General features: G+C 50.0%; 1 protein-coding gene across 2 annotated transcripts in view; it reads right to left on the bottom strand.

The window, feature by feature from the left end:
- Nucleotides 1-2,753: 2,753 nt before the first annotated feature.
- MFSD6L (major facilitator superfamily domain containing 6 like) overlaps nucleotides 2,754-18,621 on the bottom strand; it is a 31,425-nt gene continuing 15,557 nt past the window's right edge. The window contains exons 2-7 of one of the 2 annotated variants that reach the window (XM_030015737.2): nucleotides 16,989-17,109; nucleotides 11,517-11,590; nucleotides 7,858-7,972; nucleotides 7,652-7,725; nucleotides 6,813-6,968; nucleotides 2,754-5,220 (exon numbers count right to left, since the gene is read on the bottom strand). In XM_030015737.2, the coding sequence (XP_029871597.1) occupies nucleotides 6,850-6,968; nucleotides 7,652-7,725; nucleotides 7,858-7,972; nucleotides 11,517-11,590; nucleotides 16,989-17,109 (503 nt within the window). In that variant the 3' untranslated portion in view covers nucleotides 2,754-5,220; nucleotides 6,813-6,849. Of the gene's footprint in view, nucleotides 5,221-6,812; nucleotides 6,969-7,651; nucleotides 7,726-7,857; nucleotides 8,016-11,516; nucleotides 11,591-16,988; nucleotides 17,110-18,621 lie in introns of those variants that run through there. The other variant, XM_030015738.1, reaches the window with a different exon arrangement.

Here is an 18,621-nt window from a genome sequence, read left to right on the forward strand (position 1 = left end):
TGCCAGGCTGCCCACCACAGAGATCGCAGACAAGCTAGTGGAGGGAGAAACCAGGAGCCCAGGGATCTGTACACAACAGGAGAAGGGAGTTATCCCCAGAGACCTGCCAGATGTCTTTGTCACGAGCAGGGTGGTGGGACAAAGCTGTGTCTAACACCAGCCTGGATTAGACCCAGCCAAGCTGCTGGAAGGACAGAGAGGGGTGACACGGAAGAGATGCTGTCTCTGGCCTTCTCCCAGGTGGGAAGGCATGACAAGAAGGTATTTCCCTGACTGCTCCAGAGGAGCTTTGATTCCTGTCTGAGCCATGTCTAGTGGTCTTCATAGCCAGCAGCAAACTCAGAGAGATGTGACCACCACAACAGCATATTTTGACTTCCCAGCCCAAATGATTCAGTGTCGTTGTACAGGTGAGTCTACTGGAGAGGCTCTGGCCAGCTTATGAAGTACAGGTTGTGACCTGGATGGCTACAAGATGTCTAAATAACCCGAGTTTCTCACCTCTCTCCACATGACTAGGAGCCCCTAAAGATGCTTCTCCAAGAAGCCTTGGCAAGAGGTGGTGCCATGGGGTGAAGGGGACAAGGTGGTACCCCACATGTGCACTGACACTGTCATGACTGGGGTGAAGGGATCCTTGAAGGGATCCTTCCAGGCTTGCCTGGAAAGGGAACCAGGGCTTATAAGGGTGTGGGGGACAGATACTGGCTGCTCCAGCCTATGAAACTCATTTCATCCTTCCTCTTCCCTTTCCCTGGGGAGCTGGAAAGGAAGGAAACCCTCTCATCTAAGCTAAGGCAAAGCCAGCCAAGGCATCCCCAGCCTAGCAGAAAGACAAGCTCTGCTCTCATCACTTGGGAGATGTCAGAAGATGCCAAACTGGAGCTGTGCTGGTGCTGGAGTCCTGCTCCAGAGGGGGGACCGTCAGGCTTGCCAGGGTTTCCTGGGCCATCCACCATGCTCCCCTTCTCCTGCCTGTTGGAGCCATCCTGCTGGCTCAGGGACCTCAGCACCAGCAGAGGAGATAGCAGGACCAACTGCCCGAGCACAGTGTGCTGAGCATCGCAAAGATGCAGTTCCTACCAGCTCTATTGGCTTTCTTGGGCAAAGTGAAACCAATGTGACTCATAATGCTGTGGGATATGGAAGCAAAGACTAAAATTACCTAACAGGTATCAGGGTTTCAGTTCTGTGATGCTGTGTACAATAAACAAGGTTTTTTGTGTTAACAGCCTGCCTTATCCTTGGGAAATTGCAGGGTTTGGATTTGTTTGCATTGCATTTTGGGGGTTTGGGTGGGTTTTTTGGTAAGATTTATTTCTTTTGGCACAGAGAAGACATGATTAAAGTATTGGCTAAATCTGCAGTCTGTTTTGCCTCTTGCTGGTGGAAAACCCCTAGCACATTGAGATGTTGTTATTGGTTTAATCTGGACTCTGTCAACATTTCCTTTGGAGCAGCCTGCTATTCCATCCATGTGGGCATGAGCTAGCAACACTGGCACTCACTGCTGCGCTCTGCTCTGCGGGGCAGCTCTGCCCCAGCACTGATGGTGGGATTCCCACTGGAGGGGCTTGTGCCCCAGAGCAACCAGTTGCAGAGAGGCCACCATGCAGTCCAAGTGACAGGGACATGCTCTGACAGAGCATGGCAGTATGGAAAGGCACTGTCAGCTCCAGATCCCTTAGGATGCTCTTACCTGGGGACCTGCTACTTCCCCTCTTAGGCACTCTGCAAGGAGGCACGGGGACAACCCTGTGCTAGTACCGACCACTGTCTTCAGCAGCGACTAAAGAAGACATTGCTGGCTTCTTAACCTTATGATTAGCACTTATCCAGGACTTTGCATGCCAGGCACTATTGGGTGCCAAATGGCAAAGACATGGAAGACATTAAACCCGAATTAGAGCATTGTTTTTGCACATGCAGTTTCCAGCCACCTGATCCAAGAGAGGATGTGGGTGCCAGAGCTTCCTGGTCCCCTCTCAGCAGTCGCTGGCATAAAAGCACATCACATCTGTGAGTGACTGCAAGCTTCCCTGGTCCTACACAACTGATGAGACACAGCGAAGCACAGGCCCTGTCCTGCCTCTCTGTTCCTACTCAGCCCATCTCCCACCGCCTCGTCTTCTCCAGCATGTCCACCATGAGGTGTTTCTCCTATGTTTTTTAATCACCCACCCCAAGGACAGGAAACACCACAAACGATGAGACCTTAGAGTTTGCAGGCCTGCCAGTCCTGCTCCTCCTCCTGAGAGCACCTGGGGGGTGGGTTAGAGGAGGGGAAGCATCAGGGGGCCAAGAGAAGAGATGGTGCACCCAGACCCCCTTCAGTGCTCCATGAAGCAAAGTGCCACATGCAGAAGACATTTGATGTTCCACAACCCCTCTGTAAATGATACCGTTGAGGCTTGGTGAGGACAGAAGGTTATCAGTGAACAAATATATCAAAAGAGTTCAGGGCTCTGAGCATTAAAGGATATTAACCCAGGGAGGCAGTTTTTTGTCTTTCCAAAGATTTTTCAGCCTGGCCCAGAAGTGAAATATTAGGTCAAGAGCCAGAAATGGAAGGGTTGGATATCTTGCGGCAGCAGCAGGAGCTGCTCTGTACTCCTGCAATACCAGGGAACTCCAAAGTCCAGTCTGACTTTTCAGGATCTTGTTTCTGTTCCACTTCAACCACCCTGCTGTGACACAGCCTAAGACATGTCTCTGCAAAGGTCCCAGGTGGGGAAAATATCTACGAACCAAGCTTCCAACAGACATTTATTTGTTTGGGTTGAAATCAATGTACATGAAACAGCGTTGCTCCCGTGTGCTGCGCACCTTTGCCATCAATTAAAATACAGGCCAAATAGCATCATATGACAAGGACAGCAGCCTGTCTCCTTCTCCATGACCAGCCACACAAACACAGCCAGTAAACACAGAACAAAACAGGCCAGGACCTTGCCCATCTCCCCCCAGCCACCCTCCTGCCTGCCCAAGCTCTGCTCAGCAGCCGAAGTCTGGGTCTTGGGGCCTTGCGGGGTGGAGGTAGGGATGAATTAGGGGAACAGGTTTTGAATGAAGGGCTCTTCCTTACCTTTGGCTCCCTCTCGGTCCAACCAAACAAACTGGCTTAGTTAGTCACCCTTCCCAAGAAGACCCTGGGGAAGGCAAGGACAGTGAGGGGGCCTTCTGGGTCTTGAGCCTCTGGTCTGTGTGATCAAAGCAAACACCTGTATCGCACCACGTGCGTGACTGCAGAGTGACCAAACCAAGCAGCCACTGGACAGTTTCTGGAAGAGCAGGGAATGAGTGGCCCAATCTGTCCCATCAACTCCAGGAGGGATGCTACCGATGATGGCCTGTCACCCCTGCTTGAACATCAGCCCCAGCTGTGTACTGCACCTCACTCCATTACAGAGGGTTGGCAAAGCAGAGAGGAGCTCTCTGTGACTTAATTTGCCCCTGTGATCTACAGGGTGGTCCCTCCAGCCCACACTGAAGTCTCCCCCGAGCAAGAAGAGCACCCAGAACTGGCAGGTGGGTTGTAGGATGCTGAAGGACATTAACAATAAGCAGCACAAAGAGTGCTGACACCTGACTGAGACCACTGAAGTCAACTCAGAGCTGACACGAACGAAAGCGAGGTCAAGTTTGCTAGAGGTGACCAGGTGTCGTGGGCCCATTCAGGCCTTGCATCCTGGTCTGTGAGGGTGCAGAGGGACTGGTTTAGTCTGTGGACTTTTCTGGCTTCTGGTAAGATCCATATGGGGAGGAGATTGCTCAGGAAGGACAAGTGAGTGGAAACCCCCTTGCAAAGGTTAGAGAACAGGTTCCCACAGAGTGGGTTTTCTGGCAGTGCTGATAAAGAAATGCAGGAGGAACTTGGACCTGCTTATGGCATTGCACTAGCAAGGATCCCACCTGCATTGTGTTTTATAAGAATGAATGTGCTATTAGGTGCAATGGAAAGAGCCAAATGGGTTGCAGCCATCTCACTGGCATGGGCATGTCGGACAGTGACCCATGCAGGAACACTATCTCAAGACCATACAGCAAGCTGCAGCAGGATTGAGCTGGAGGAATCAGCATTTTGGCCAGAGGGCACCCAGAGCTCTTGGGCAGCCACCCAAATGGGAGGTCACCCCAGGACACCCGGTGAAGCCATAGCAGCCTACAGGGCAGGAGGGCAGGAGATGTGACAGGCCTTCGCACTCAGCGAGAAAGAGAGCCCTGTCCTGCTATGATGGGCATTAGCACCTCTGGCTGTGCCACCTCAGCACAAGTGGATGCTCAGAAGGGACAACAGGAACTGAGACACTGGGTGACCTCAAGGTGCATGAGTCTTTTGCACAGGACTTTATGTCCAGCTCATGGTGCCAAGCCCAGAGGCGCTGGCTGGGGCACTAGAGGGCAGGACTGAATGCCCTCTTGGCAGTGAGAATGTCTCTCACCTGCTGTCTCCACCTTCACCTGCCACTTTTCCAGTCTCCTGTTTGGTTTTCATTTCCTTCTGCATGTTGCCCTGTTCTTCTGAATTTTTCTCCTTTTCTCTTTTGCTCTAATCATCTTTTTCTTGGAGCTGAAAACTGAAACAAGTAATAGTGAAGTGGGGAAAGCAACTCATCTGCCCATAGTTCAGCACACCAGGTCTGTGCTCAGGTGATAACTTCACAAGAATTAGCCCTTCATTCAGCTGGCTCTGGGGACTGCCCTTCACACTTTGCTTTTCACACACCCAGAGCCATAGAGCACCTTGCAATAAAAACAATGCAAACACAACAAAACCCAGACCAGAGACATTCCCCACCAAGAGTCCTCAGGAATCATCCCACAGAGACTCACAAGGTGATACAAGGCTAAGGATGAGACATCATCTATGGCCACAGCGTGTCTTGGATGGTGGAGCACAATGTTCTCCAAACATGAGCTCCCAGTGCTTTTTTTATTACTCTGTCCAGGTGAAGGACTGCACCAGTCCTCTTTGTCATGGACTCGCTTGCCGCTGCTGCACACACCTCTTCCAAGCTGAGCTTGGGTGGAATTCGGTGTTTGTTGATGTCATGGAGGAGACGACCGTTGACGTGGCACCAAGGACGTATGCCATCATTCAAGCTTGCACCAGCCTGCTTGGGAAGTCTCTTCGGTGGTGGTGCTGCAGTGGGAAGCATGAACAATGACAGGAAGTTGAAACTCTCAGAGGAGAGCAGCTTGTGGACTCTGGCTGGAGACCTGGGGAGGAAAGGCAAGAGATAGGAAACCATGGGATCCCCTGGATGCCTCCCTTCTCCAATGGCTAGCGAGCCAACCTTGCTTCATAGAGCGCCTAGTGCCAATGAGACTAACTCTTGGGTGTCAGACCACCTGCCACAACTGAAGTCTCCAGCAATATTAAGGATGAGATGTATCCTCCCACAGAGACTACAACCCACCAGACCTCCATTACCATCATCTTCCTCTTAGTGCTTGTCACACATGCTGTCAGTTGGGATCTACCTCTTAGCTTTGGCCATGCTCATCACCTACTGGGTGAAACCCAGGCATCGAGGAAGATGGGAGCTCAGTGGGTGGGTGGTTTCACCTCCTTGCCAGCTGCCCTGTGACGAGCTGTAAGGTCTGGCCTCAGATTTGTGGTGCTGGAGCACAGAATTTCACTTCAACTGTATTAAAGCACATTCTTATGGACATAACTTCATCTCAGCTGTGACTTGCTTCACCTGTGTCCTCACCACACTCTGGCAGGAGTGAGTGCAGCTCACCAGCTATCACCAGTTCAGCCTTTCCTCCATCTCACACCAAGCTGTTTAGGCCTTGCTTAACTTGTCTGCACCCCACAAACACCAATTTTGGCAGCATGTGCTGTGGAGCAGCATCATGCATAGCCATAAGAGTAGGGAGGCAGCTTGAGCCAGGCAGAGCTGGTCCAGTGGGGATCCAGCCACCCAACTCTGTGAGCCCGGTCGCTTCAGCCTTCTCCTGGGATAAGGTAGGGAAGTCCATACCACGCTGCACTGTCAAGAAGCACCTCTCTATGGGTTTGCCACTCCCTGAGACTTCTACAAAGTGACAATGTTTAGAATGAGTTTATGTCCTGAACCACTGGCAAATGGACGGGGACTGTCTGGTTGCCCCTCAGCAGCCAGAGGATAGTCCTGTACAACTGACATCAGCCTGGCCCTTAGTATACTCTGTTTTAAGAATAATGGGTGCATCACTTTTAGGTTGGGCACCTGTGGCTGTCAGCAGATGCCAGTGATTTAACTGCAACCTGCTGAAAAGGAGCAGGTGGGAGAAGGCACTTGAGAAGGCATGTGAAGACCATCAAGGACAGAAAGGCCTGGTAGCTTCTTAGGTTTTCAGAGAAGATATTACTAGAAGACAAAGGCATTGGTGGTGTAACTCCATGAACACCAGGTGTGCACAGCAGTGGTATATTTGACAAACAACTGCCTCCTGTATGTGCTTACAAAGAGATGCTTTGGTACCTGCAGTGTGCCTGGCCCCTCTCCTCCCTGCCCTCCATCTCTCTTCCCCCTCCACCCAACTCCCTCCATCTCCTTGTCGTCCTCCCAGCCATGACCACCGCTGTTTCCCTTCCAGCCCCTCTCTCAGGACTCAGCGGGACTGCAGCACTTTTCCCCAATGGCAGCCCCTCCAGAGCAGGGCTGCAGCCTGGTGGTCCCTCATGCCCCACGCCTGCAACATCAGGAGCTGTGCGTGTCCCAGACATTGACGCTCACCCACCCCGCACAGGCACTTGGCCGTTTCGCCTCACCAAGGAAGCCCCTCTTGCCCGGCCCAGCTTCCTGGGACGTGTACACTACCATGGTCATGTCCTGTGCAGAGGAGCTGGGGGCTGGCCTACATGATGGAGCAGGTGAAGCCACAGCACTCCTTGAGCAGGGTGAGGCCCGTTTTGGTCATGTATGGTGTGGAGGTTTGCTGTCCCCTGGAAGTCATTTTCTTCTCTTTGACAGGAGCTACGGAAAGAGGAATCAGTGTCTGCCTGGTGATAAGGGCACAGGCCCATCGCTGTTTCTTAGAGCTCCTTTCAGGGCTAGGATGCTGACCCTCCTCAGACCCACAGCTGGGCATGAGCTCCTGCATCCAGGGGGCACATCACCATGTGTGCTTCTTGGGTGTCCACAGGCAGGACACAGGCACGGGCACCGGGACCCTGGGCTGGAAATGCCTCCCACTGCACTGGGGAGGTGTTCCTCCAGCAACGATGGAGGCACAGGGGACGAGAGTGGCCTGCCGTCAGAGGCCATGAAGAGAGGAGGACTGGATGGATACCACAACTTGTGACCTTAGGTGATGGTGTGATGAAATGAAAGGAGCTGGTTGGAAAGCATCAGATGAAGTACATCAGCCACAAAAGGACACCTACCCATCCCCATTCTCATAGGACATGGTGGCTGGGAAATGCCAGGAGGGAAATGGAAGCATAACATCTCTACCAATTTGGGATGTTTCCACAATGTGAGCTCAAGCACTAGCATCCCCCAGTTGCCATATCCCCACACCCTCCTCCAGCAACAGATGGCCTCCAGGTAAGCTAGCGCCATGCAAAGCAATGAAATCTTGGAGACAGAGTGCTTAGGAAAGGGGAGAAACTGCCAGTGAGGTTCAATGCAAGGAATAAAACTCATCAACCACCTACTTGCTTTCTGGAGGTAGCTTTTGGAGAGCTTACTTTGCAGGAACTCTGCCATTTCCTTGTCTTCTTCCCTTTCCCTGTGACAAAGAGATTGGTTACCACTCAGGAAAGGAGCAGCAAGGCATCCAGGAGCATCTGGCAAGGCATGATACAGATCAGAGGGCAGACTGCACTGTCCTCAGTGCAAGGAATAAATTGCACCCAGCTACCTGAGCCTCTCAAACTCCACATCATCCACCAGAAAATCCCGCGTTTCCACCAGCTTGTGTATCTGCTGTACCAGCTCCTCTTCCTTCTGCTTCTCCTCGTTGGACTTCTCATTCTCTGCAGCACAGGGAACACATTTAATACACCAACAGGGGCCATCCTGCTCATAAGCAGATATAAGAGCGGGGGTAAAAGCCAACCCAAAATAAGCACCTGGATCCAGACACAGGCTGCTAAATAAGCAACAACCTCATCCCAAACCACCCTGGCTGGGAGGAGACAGGTCTGGTGTCATCAACTTTGAATTTTTAGCTTCTCCCCAAAATTTTCATGGGGCTGAGCACTGCAAGATGCAACTGTGAGCTTTGCAGAGCAGAGAAAGGGCCCCTCAACAAGGTGACGTCTCTGGTGGGAGATGACCATGGTTCCCCTGGGACCTTCCTCCTGCACTGCTGAAGAGGATGGGTACCGGGTCTCAACGACCTCAGAAGTGTCAGACTCAGATGTCATCCTTCCGCCAGGATGTGCTTAACCCACATTTCCCGTGCCAGCACACCCAACCAGTCTCAGCTTGGTCCTGAGCTGGGTAGGGGTCCAGAGACCTCTGAGCCAGGTCCTCCATGTGGCTGAGAAACCAGCCGGGGATTCAGGTGTACAGGGAATTATCAACAATGCCCAGATGCCTTGGGAACACCTCACACCGCCATTTATCCCATATATACAGAGACCTGAAAACCAATACAATCCACTGGTTTTGTAGCCTTATTCCCTTGCTGAACACTGTCCCAGTGATCTCACCCTCTACATCTGACCTTTCAAACCACTGTCAGCCCCATTCCCACCCCAGCAACAAGGATGACCACAAGTGTCTGCCAGGATATTTTGAATTTGTTAGCCTTGGTTGTCACTTGAACCCCCAGACTGACCTACCTTGAGCACGGTGGGACCCACTTGTGGCACATATCTTTGGGCAGTGAGTTAGTGAAGACCTGGAAAACTCTCACATCACTATGAAGTCATGTCCTATATAAATTGGTACATAATGGTAAGTGGGATACATGAAGATGGTAGAGATAGGGCTAAGGAGTTTTAAATAGAAACAGAGAGCTACCTTAGGTAGAAACTATGACTGTCTGTGCTGCAGCTATTTAATACCATTTCTGAATTCAGCAGCTAGCTCCAAACTCAATCCAGCACAGGATGGATCAATCTGCAGTCTTCCTTCAGCTAAATAAAAATGCAGCGAAATTCACAGCATGGAGCAAACCTTGTAGGCTGGGTCTCAGCAGTTACCTAAACTATGTATTGATTTGTAGTTTAAAGACTGCTATATATTGATCGGAGGTGCTGCTGCAGGGGTCTGAGTAGGAGGAACTTCTCATAATCATCATGTTTTTAGAAACATCCCCAGCAAACAAAGGTTTCTCCTACAATTGTGATCTGGTGCAGGGAGTAAGCTCAAGCTTCCTGGCAGAGAAAGCTGATCTGGACTGAGGTCTGGGCCACAGCTGCTGATTTTCTACCATGAAGAGTTAATGCAAAGTCGCCTGGCCGTGGGCACTGTCTCTGTGCAGCAGCTCCAACCTGCCTGGTGGGAATAGGAGCACTTTACAGTGTCATTTGGATGCCATACAAATTGGAAACGTCAGGCTGTACACAAACATACCAGCTATTTGCAGTTAATTAACAATCTGCATTCCTGAGTTAGAGCATGTCAGAGTTAACATACCCACTGTATAAACACTGCACCTTTTTTACTGCCTTGCTGATGTCAGAGTCCATCATGACTAGGACAGCTCTCTGAATTATTAAAGGCGCCTTGGTCTGGTGAGATTTCAAGCCACAGGTCTGACTGAGCTCTGAGTAAGCACTGACGTGTTTGAATCTTTATCTGAACCAAAGTTCAATGCCCATTTTTATGAATGATCTGCTTTGATAGTCTCGCAAGACCAGTGATTTGCAGGATTTTTCCAGCACAGTCTGATTTGAGTCAAGTTATAAAGAAGACAAAAAGAGCATCCCTGATGCAAGCAGCATTTCTACTCTCAGCTGAATCTGGGAATGCTGAAAAGGATAGAAATGAAAGACCAAAGCAGATGAAGGAAAGCCAGCTACATTACTCCAGCTTCAGAACAGGTCAAGTTATCTCTGGTCCTGAGCCACTGTTTAGGTCAAGTCTTGTTTTAGGAACTAGAAGGTGTTTGAATTAAAAGCCACATGAGATTCTGGTCTATGTTTTGCAAGCAGCTCCCGTTTTTATGGCAGAACCCTCCCCTTCCCTGTCTGGATGCAGCCAGGTTGTATTAAACTGATCAAGACTTGCATATTAAGCAGAAGTTGGGCTTTAACTGCATGCTGAAGATTCACAAGCACACACAGCATAGTGACACTATACGGCATTAGAAAGGGTCAAGGCTTCTTGCCACTTTTGACTTTGAGATAACCTTGGGTACAGAACTGATGAGCTGAGCTGCTGCTTTGGGAAACAGATGTGCACAGCTGGTCCCTTGTCTGCATCCAGGCATCGCCCCCTGCTACACACTCATTGGTCTCAGTGAGTGCAGCACCTTCAGAGAGATACTTGCAGTGGAAATAACTGAGGTCCAAATCTTAATGCTTGGGTGGGTACAAATAAGCAGGGATATGTCTCCCATCTGGTTCTGCAAACACACATAAAGTCCTCACTGGGAGGTGAGTGAGGACGTCCTAGGAGGAGGCATAGCCTTATGAACAGTGATGGACACAGCCTGTGGGGAAGCATTTCTTGCTCGTTCTCATTCAAACCCTGGGTGTGTGCTTTCATTTGAATACTTTGGCTGAGGGGGCTCCTTTAGAGAAACGAGGTTTGGCCTTTCCTGGGCTGTGAAGGGACAAGGGTGGCTCTGGCTGTGACAGGGAGGGTCACTGGTCATGGTAAGGGGGGGTGACAAAAGCAGCATTTCCTCCCAGCTGAAGTCTTCACATATGTTGCCCTGGACTGTTTGCCTCTTTTCAACATCCTGAATGATGAATTCACCTAAATCAGGGACATCATCAAGCCCTTTTGGCATGATGTTCCCCTAGCACCCATCCTACCCTGGCTGCAACCAGAAATCCTTCCCTGGCTGCTGCTGCCATCTGCCCCATCACTGACCCACAGTTCTGACATGGCCCCAGCAAGAATTCATTGCTTTTCACGTACTTGAGGCCTTTGAAGGCATCTCCCCTCCTGCCCCTCCAATGGGCCCCTCCATGGTGTGGTCTGACAATGTCCCCTGCTTGTCCTCTCCACTCATTTGGGGATCCTCCTCAGTGTACGTGGCAGGTCCCACTGTGTCAGCATTCATTGCCACCCCACTCAACTCCTGTCCTCCTCCTATACCAGACCGATGCTCTTCCTTGCAGGACTCATGTTTTTTCTCCTTTTCTCTTTCCTCTGCCCTTCAGCCCAGGCCTGGACAAGGATTCCCTGGCAGTACTGCAAGCAGCAAAACTCCCAAGAAATATCTCAGGTCAGACTCAGGGAGCCACGTTTCTTGATGCTCACGCACTGCCTGCAGCAGCAGTGTCTCTGGGAGCATCCTGGGGTGGGAGCCATTCAAGAGCTTCTGGTATTTCATGGAAACTTTTCTGCTGATTGCAGCAGCAGGGTGCAGCTCTCTGAAGCTTTACAAAGCCTTACCTGGAAGAGCTATGAGTTTTTGAAGCTCCTTTTTCAGCCGGCTGATTTCCTTACAAAGCTGAATGTCATCCATCCTGCAGAAAAACAAATGAAACCACTGAAGGAAAGACTGGGAAAGGAAAGGTTCAAAACCTCCAGAGCAACACCTAACCAACACTGGAAGGCAATGCGCTCAGTGCCTGCAGCAGGGAGCACAGATTTACCTGCCTTCCCACAGGAAATGGCAGCCCACTTCATCTCAGAGCTTTTGTTGGAGCTACATGGGTTGTGTCACTGGTTGTTGGCAAAGAAAGTTTCATCACTCTAATGACAATGAAGCCTTATTAAAACCTGGCACATCCACCATGCAATAGCAGCTGTGTTTCTCCTCCTCCCAAAAAATAATCGCCAAACAGTAAAATCCAAAAACTGGAAGCTGCTGCCACATAAAAACATCTCACGTATTTATACTGCCTTTCTGCAGAATTTAAAAAAGGTAGAAAAATGAAGCACAACAGAGGGGGGAAATGTGCAAACTTTGCAGGTGTCTGCTGAGAAACAAGGTCATTTCAACAGGAGAAAAGGAGCCTGCTGAAGCCACAGGCAATTAAATAATCTCTGGCTCAAACCACAACATAACAGCAAGATACCGATCAGGATGGGCTCAACTTAAATGTCAGCAGTAGCTGCTGATGGAGCAGATGGGGGATGCACGGCCCTGTCCGTGCTGGAGGCGGTTTGATGATGTCTCAGAAGCACCACAGACACTCAGCCCCCTCCATGGAGGCACCAGCTCAAGTGCTGCTCACTGCTCACTAGGGCTGGCAGAGAAGACTTAACCTGATTTATTTATTGATTTATTTAAAAAAATCACATGCCTATGCCCTCGCTAAAGCTGTGCTTGGACAAGACCAAGGAACAATGGTGTCTGGCCATGATGAGTATCAGTGCTTCAGTTTAAAGAGTTTTAGGCACTCACCCACGGTGAGGGGAACCCCAAGAGCAGACAGTGCTCATGGCTGAGACCTCTCTCCACCACGAACCAAGCCACCCTTGAGGATCTCCCCTGGGTAGGTGACACCAGAGAAGATGAGACAAGTCACGACTCCAATAACCCTCAGCGCTGCCTCTGGTCTGCGTGCCGTGCTCCCCACCTCCCAAACTCTCTCATGCCAGCAGCTTCTGGCTTTAGAGACCTCCTTGCTTTGCCCTTTAGGGTCCTTTCCTCAAAGTCCTCCTGCTTTCTGCCAGCAACTCATACGCACAGCGAGCAGCAACCCAAGGGTTGCCCAGCCCCGTCTGCCCTTCCAGCAGTTTCCAAGATCGCATCAGCCTAGGGCCAACTTTGGCCAGCCATATCTCCAATCAAAGCATGATATGACCAACCCGTCTGACACTTTTCCTTCTGCTCTGAGCCCTCCCTGGGCTCCTTACACATTATCACTCACTGGGAAGATTAGGAAAAGCCTCCTGCTCTGATGTGGCATCCCGAGACTTGGCACAGTCTAGCCAGCCAGCAGCCAGTGAAGCACCATTTCCTTGGCATTAAGGTACCTGGGAACTTAAGTCCCTGACCAGGGATTTCGGTGGTTGGGTCATTTGAGAAGAGTTTTTACAAGCCCCTGCAAAAGATATATATTAGCAGTACCCTATGAGGTTCCACTCTGTGGCAAGGCACTGAACCTCCTGATCAGGGTTGGACTGTTGAGCTGGGATTTGGAATACTTCTCTTCTTTCTCCAGGCTTACCTTGGCATGGGTGAGCCACCCTGGCCAGACCATCTGGCATCTCCCCACCTCTGTTACCTGGCCTGAAACTAAAAGAAAATGTCTCCATCCAAAATCCAGCCCCAGATTTTCCAGGTGTAGTAGGCTCCCACACCCCCAGGACCAGAAATTGCTCAATTGGTGCACCCACGAAGCAACCCCTTCATTGACACATCAGTCCTCACACTCTCGATACACATCTTCCAGGAGCTTGCAGCCAGCAATGGCACCAGAAGCCCCATGGCAGAGGAGCTGGAGTCAGGCAGCACATTCAAATGGTGCTGAGTAGCTCCACCAGCAGAAAAGGGGGTTCCCATCATCACCCTGAGGTAGATGTGGACACTCTGACTAGGACCATTTCCTTATGACAGTGCAACTAATTCACTGATATCTCAGAAATGCCTAGCTCCCTAGACCTTAGAGACTTGTGACCGCAGTCCTGGACGTTTTAGACAACAGATGTGGGCGCTGAACCATTAGCAGTCTGTGCTGGGAAAATATCTGCTGGCACAAACCTCTCAGTTGGAGACCAGATGTGTCCATACAGGATTTGGCCCTGCACTGCCCTGTGCACAGTACCTTGCCTAGATGGCATGGGATAGGAAGCATTTGCCCCCATTAAACATCATGTTCACCAACCAGTTTTGTGAAGCTGAACTGACACCACGGAGTACAGTCATCAACCTGTCTGGACTGAGCCTCCAAGACAGAAATCCTAACACATGACCTGTGTCTACAGATAATACATTATTGACTTATGAGCTGGTGCCACCTTGAACAGAAGTGTCTTTGGTTCCTTTTGAAATATGCATATCCAAATGTTGACTATGAGGAATCAGTCAACCCATTTTTCACCTAGACAGAGGCACCTACCAAGCACCCCGGCATCTTACGATGAGCTTCCCAAGGTCGTCCAAGCCTTCAGTGCAGAAGGACTCCTTGGACGCTTTGCAGGGTGCATGGGACATCATCCAAACTGGAAGAGCACAGCTGAGATTTCTAGCAAGCTCCATGGCCATGAGTGATGAGAAACCCTAACACATGATCTGGGTCTACAGGTAATACATGATTGACTTATGAGCTGGTGCCACCTTGAACAGATGCACCTTTGGTTCCTTTTGAAGTATGCACTACTAAAAGCTCCATGTGCATCTTCAATAATCCTGCTGGTCCTTCCACTGAGTCATGCCGTCCACCCCTTCTGGGATGAGTCATATTTGCTGGATCTACTTGAAGATGCAGCTTTGTCAGCTGAGCCGAGGACTTCAGAAATATTAATAAGGGAAGGGTAAATAAACAGACTGATGAAGAGGGACCCTGTGAGATATTGCTGTAGGAGAAGGTCATCTTAGGTGGAGGAGAAGACTTCCTCTTGGCTCTGTCAGATTTTTGCTCCATCTGACAGTGTCTTCATTTGTTTGCATACCACACTGAGCAGTTCCGCCGCTGCCAATGTCTGGGAGCTGCACATGGAGAACAGGGAGGTATGTCCTTTTATTGCCTGCTCATAGTCCTACAGTGGCTAAGCCCTGAGGTTGTACAAAGAGCACCAGCGAGGAGGTCTGCATGGGACACACGGGCAACAGGCTGCTTGCTAGTTATACACTTATTAAAATTAAAATAAACAGCCAAATGATAACTGAATTGTTATTAAAATTAAATTGGAATTTAATTCTGTAAAAACTGATAATGAGAATAATAAATGGGCAATAATAAAAATTCTCATTTCAATAAAATTTGGGAGAGATTGCAAAGACAATCACCCAGAAGGCTGCTGCTGGAGCTGAGATTACTTCTACCACTGGTGATAAAACTTATTGCAGCACCAGCCACAGCCATGCTACCCTTGTCTGGCCCCAGGAAGCAGATGAGAGCACTGAGCGGGTGAGGTATGGAGCTGAATCTCCCACAGGAATTTCAGACCTTTCTTTTTGCTCTATAAAAGGAGAAATATTGGGAGTTTCATTGTTTTCCAGAGCACAGACATCTCAGAAATGTTGGAATGTTTTAGATTGATATTTCCGACAAGAAGAAAACACCGATCGCTATCGACTGACCAGACAGGTCACTCCTCCATTTGGCAGCACATCAATGGAGATGTCTATCTCCCTGAGCCCCACAGCCCAACCATCCTGAATGTCACATTTTTTTCCCCATTGGGAAAAAAAAAGCCCTTGCAGCCCCAGGTCCCCATCCTTTTTAACCCTGTCCTGCAGAACCCAGGTCTGGGATCCCTCTTCTCCAGCAGTGATGCTCAGGAAAGCCCTCAGCTTTCCCTGCCTTGCAGACCCAAGCTGGTCCTTGCTGCTGTGCTCCGCAGAGTCAAGGCTTGAGTTCCCCACGCCACCTCCAAACCACGCAGGCATGTAATCCTGGTGGTTCTAAACTTCCAAGTGATCACTTTTGCAGCCATACCCCGCCCGGTATGTGGTTTCTGTAGGTGATTTCCTTTTGTTTTCCAAGTGCAAGCCAAGGAAGAAAACCAATAAAGGGATAAGAAAAAGCAAGAGATGTGAGTTTTGACAGAACCTGTGAGATTTAGGTACCAGTTGCCATGAAAGCATTTAAGAACTACACTTTTTATGATTTCCAACAATATATTCAGGGGGAACTGTGCCTCAAAGAGGTCATCACTCCGAATTCGAGCCTCTAAACCACAGTCCGGCTCACAGCCTCCCCAGACAGCAGATTTACACAGGCATTTCCAGGCTTTGGTGATCCTTGTAGTGCAGGTACCAGTGGGGACCCAGACACATTAAAAAAGCAGCATATCAAGTGCTGCAGCCCAGTAAATATGATCTTTGTCATTACCAGTAAAAGGTCCCAGGCTTTGTGTTGCATGGGATCTCAGGACTGGGCTGACTATAGCAATTTAGTGGTATTAAAAAGCTTAATCAACCCAGAATGCTAGTTAGTCCTTTTCCTCCCAAACCATAAAAGCTCCCGATATAACCAGGGAGAATGTTATTTATCACCTTAAGTGCTGGTTAGTACCACAGCAACACAGTGGCTATTTGATTGCCTTAAATGTGAAAGGCCTACAGATTTTTACTCAAAAACTGCTTTGATTATTGAAATGGACCCTGGAGAAAATCATTCCCTCCTCATCTGGCTCCAAAGGCTGTGCTGGGAGTGGAGAGCAGGATGCGGTGTGTGGACAGGCATCAGGCACCGATGCCAGTCCAGCCCCAATGTGTCCTGATGACCCCAGCAGTCAGGGGATGGAGGAGGAAAAGAGAAGCTGGGAGGATGTGTAATACTTCAATATGGGGAGAGTAAACTGTGGTCGTGTGGCTGTTCAACACCCGCAGATGTGCGTGCCAGGGCAAAGCGGTATCTCCAGAGCAGCAATGAGCCACCAAACCTCGGGTCCCTTCCCAAGCCCAGCCCAAGAGGCATGCACTGAGGAAGAGTATGGACCCACTGGGAAGCCAGGGTGCTTGTGGTTGAATATGGAAACATTTAGTGTAGTTAAACCCATCTCATAAACTCTGTTTGCATAGAAATAGGCTGGCTCAAATCATCAGAGCATCAGTGGCAGCTTTGTAACAGGGACCCATTCAAGCCCCTTCCAAGAGCAAGGCCAGAGCGGTGGAAGAGGCTGCTCTTCCAGGTGGAAAATGAGGTGGAAAGCGGCCTCAGCTCTGCCCTGTTTGATCGGGCAGGCAGAAAACGCTGGGGTGACCCTGGGAAGGGAGGACAGCGCAGGAGGAGGGCAGGTACTCACATGTACCGCAGCTCTGACTCCCTCCTCACCAGGATCTCCCTGATCCTCTCGATTTTGAAGAGCTCCCCTTCAATGTCATCGATGGTGGTGGTCGAGTCAGCCATGGAAACAATCTCGTCCTCTGCAAATGAAACAGGACCCAAGTTAACCAGCAGGAGATGTCAAATGGGTGCTGAGGACAACAGGGACCACAGGGCTGTCACAGGGACCCCCCTGCAAACACCAGAGCAGCATAACCACTAAGCACGTGCACAGTTTTAAACTTGTTTCCAGACTTCTTGCTACTCTGCTGGGTGCTGCAAGAGTAGACAGCCCAAGCAGCGCGTGGAAAGTTACCAACATATGCAAGGGCATTGAGCTGCTGGTAACTGTTTTTGCCTTTATTTATGCTTTATGTGAGTCTGGGCACTGGAACAGGTCTGCTCATTGGTGTGTTCACATCAAAGCCAGCTTGGCTTGCTGAGCGCAGCTCCAAACACACATGCAATATGCATGAAGTGTCTGCATGAAAGAGGACCTTGGAGACCAGCAGGCCACCTCATCTGAGCTTGCAGCTCTCTGAGCCTTAGAAACAAGCATCATTTCGCCTGCTTGTTGTGGCTTTGCAGCACACCCTGCTCACACCAGTGCCGTGCTGGACTCTGTGCTGCTGAGAAAGCCCCAAACTTCCAAGGCTTTCCCCCCTGCTGAACAGTGGGAGGCCAAGGGAGCTAAAAACTGCTGGAGGGAAGGACAGGAATTTCTCTTTCTTTTTCCAGAACCACGTAAGCCTCAGGCATCTCCAGCATAGACATGAGCTTGTGTGTGCACCCTCCTCCAGTATGTGCCAGGGACAAATGCTGGGCCCGTACAGCACAGAGCTAAGGAGTCATGGAGGTGAAGTTCCAGAGCTGCTCCCCCTCCATCACAGGCTGGATGAAGACCCCCCATCCTTCCCAACTCACTGGGGGGAAAAGCCCCCATGGTACCCAGCAGGCCAGTTCCTCTGGAGTGCTGAGCATCACCTCTATAACCCACCTGGGGAAACTGAGGCAGAGAAAGGGGATGTCACTTTCTCAGGGCAAGAAGAAAGAGCCTCACAGCAAAATGCAGGAAAAGGGAGGTTTGTCGTGGTTTAACCCCAGCCAGCAACTAAGCACCATGCAGCTGCTCACTCACTTCTCCCCTACCCAGTGGGCTGGGGGAGAGAATCAGAAAAAAAGTAAAACTCGTAGGTTGAGATAAAGACAGTTTAATAGGACAGAAAGGAAGAAAATAATAATCATAATAATACTAAAAATGGCAATAATAATAAATAAAATATTTGGAATATACAAAAGAAGTGATGCACAATGCAATTGCTCACTACTTGCTGATTGGTGCCCAGTTAGTTCCCGAGCAGTGATCCCCCCCACAGGCCAACTCCCCCTAGTTTAGATACTGGGCATGACGTCACATGGTATGGAATATCCCTTTGGCCAGTTTGGGTCAGCTGCCCTGGCTGTGTCCCCTCCCAGTTTTTTGTGCCCCTCCAGCCTTCCTGCTGGCTGGGCATGAGAAGCTGAAAAATCCTTGACTTGGTATAAACACTACTTAGCAACAACGGAAAACATCAGTGTGTTATCAACATTCTTCTCATACTGAACCCAAAACA

This window comes from Aquila chrysaetos, chromosome 5 (assembly GCF_900496995.4).
Source record: "Aquila chrysaetos chrysaetos chromosome 5, bAquChr1.4, whole genome shotgun sequence".
NCBI classification, from domain to species: Eukaryota; Metazoa; Chordata; class Aves; order Accipitriformes; family Accipitridae; genus Aquila; species Aquila chrysaetos.